Below are 1,724 nucleotides of genomic sequence, written 5' to 3'. Positions count from 1 at the left end.
TTGTATCATTTAATGTTGTTTATACATGTAGGACAACAGAACTCCATTGTATAATGCTGTTAAGGGTGGTAATATTGAAGCTGTTGATATTCTGTTAATTAATGGAGCTAGAACTGATGTTGTATCTGAAGGAAGTTTTAGTGTTGGCATTATTGTGAGTGATCAAAATTAAAATGTGACTTGCATTGTGTGTGCTTGGTAGTGTTTTTTCCACACAAAACAATTTTTTATTCTTGAGTCATTCAGTAACCCATGCACCCATAATTGAAATATTGTACCCTTCATTTTTATTTCCTAGTAACTTAGTTTATTTTAATATTTATATAGTATCATGGTACTCCATTACACTGTGCTAGTCAAACTGGTAATGCTGATATTATCAAATTATTAATAATTAAAGGAAGTGCTGATGTAAATGCTGTAGATAAGGTAAAATTATGAAAATATCATTTAATTCTAATTGTATTATGTATTTATAGGACAACAGTACTCCATTGTTTATTGCTGTTAAGAGTGGTAGTATTGAAGCTGTTGATATTCTATTAACTAATGGAGCTAGAACTGATGTTGTGTCTAAAGTAAGTTTTAGTGCTGGCATTATTGTGAGTGATCAAAATTAAAAGTGACTTGCATTGTGTGTGCTTGGTAGTGTTTTTTGCACACAAAACAGTTTTTCATTCTTGAGTCACTAAGAGGTAACAGCCTTTGACCATTTATTCAATAACCCACACACCCATCAATGAAATATTTTACCCCTTGATTTTGTGTCCTTTATTGTTTTATAGTATTGTGGTACCCCATTACACTGTGCTATTGAAACTGGTAATGCTGATATCATCAAATTATTATTAACTAAAGGAAGTGCTGACGTAAATGCTGTGGACAAGGTAAAGTTGTTTAATGATCAATTAATTGTATCATTTAATGTTGTTTATACATGTAGGACAACAGAACTCCATTGTATAATGCTGTTAAGAGTGGTAATATTGAAGCTGTTGATATTCTGTTAACTAATGGAGCTAGAACTGATGTTGTGTCTGAAGGAAGTTTTAGTGCTGGCATTATTGTGAGTGATCAAAATTAAAATGTGACTTGCATTGTGTGTGCTTGGTAGTGTTTTTTCCACACAAAACAATTTTTTATTCTTGAGTCATTCAGTAACCCATGCACCCATAATTGAAATATTGTACCCTTCATTTTTATTTCCTAGTAACTTAGTTTATTTTAATATTTATATAGTATCATGGTACTCCATTACACTGTGCTAGTCAAACTGGTAATGCTGATATTATCAAATTATTAATAACTAAAGGAAGTGCTGATGTAAATGCTGTAGATAAGGTAAAATTATGAAAATATCATTTAATTCTAATTGTATTATGTATTTATAGGACAACAGTACTCCATTGTTTATTGCTGTTAAGAGTGGTAGCATTGAAGCTGTTGATATTCTATTAACTAATGGAGCTAGAACTGATGTTGTGTCTAAAGTAAGTTTTAGTGCTGGCATTATTGTGAGTGATCAAAATTAAAATGTGACTTGCATTGTGTGTGCTTGGTAGTGTTTTTTGCACACAAAACAATTTTTCATTCTTGAGTCATTCAGTAACCCATTCACCCATAAATGAAATATTGTACCCTTCATTTTTGTTTCCTAGTAACTTACTGTAGTTTATTTAAATATTGTAAATGTTCAAATAAAAACCCGAGCATTTATTTCTTTC

At 30.9% G+C, this 1,724-nt stretch overlaps 1 protein-coding gene across 1 annotated transcript in view; it reads left to right on the top strand.

The window, feature by feature from the left end:
- The window catches only part of LOC109584354 (ankyrin repeat, PH and SEC7 domain containing protein secG-like), a 15,308-nt gene extending 13,776 nt beyond the window's left edge, over positions 1–1,532 (top strand). The window contains exons 20-23 of the mRNA XM_020000071.1: positions 328–429; positions 480–578; positions 1,240–1,341; positions 1,392–1,532. Coding sequence (XP_019855630.1) covers positions 328–429; positions 480–578; positions 1,240–1,341; positions 1,392–1,532 — 444 coding nt within the window. The remainder of the gene's footprint in view (positions 1–327; positions 430–479; positions 579–1,239; positions 1,342–1,391) is intronic.
- Positions 1,533–1,724: the final 192 nt, after the last annotated feature.

The sequence above is a fragment of the Amphimedon queenslandica genome, unplaced genomic scaffold, assembly GCF_000090795.2.
Source record: "Amphimedon queenslandica unplaced genomic scaffold, v1.1 AMPQUscaffold_13216, whole genome shotgun sequence".
Classification (NCBI taxonomy): domain Eukaryota; kingdom Metazoa; phylum Porifera; class Demospongiae; order Haplosclerida; family Niphatidae; genus Amphimedon; species Amphimedon queenslandica.
This window is presented reverse-complemented; position numbering and strand designations above follow the sequence as displayed.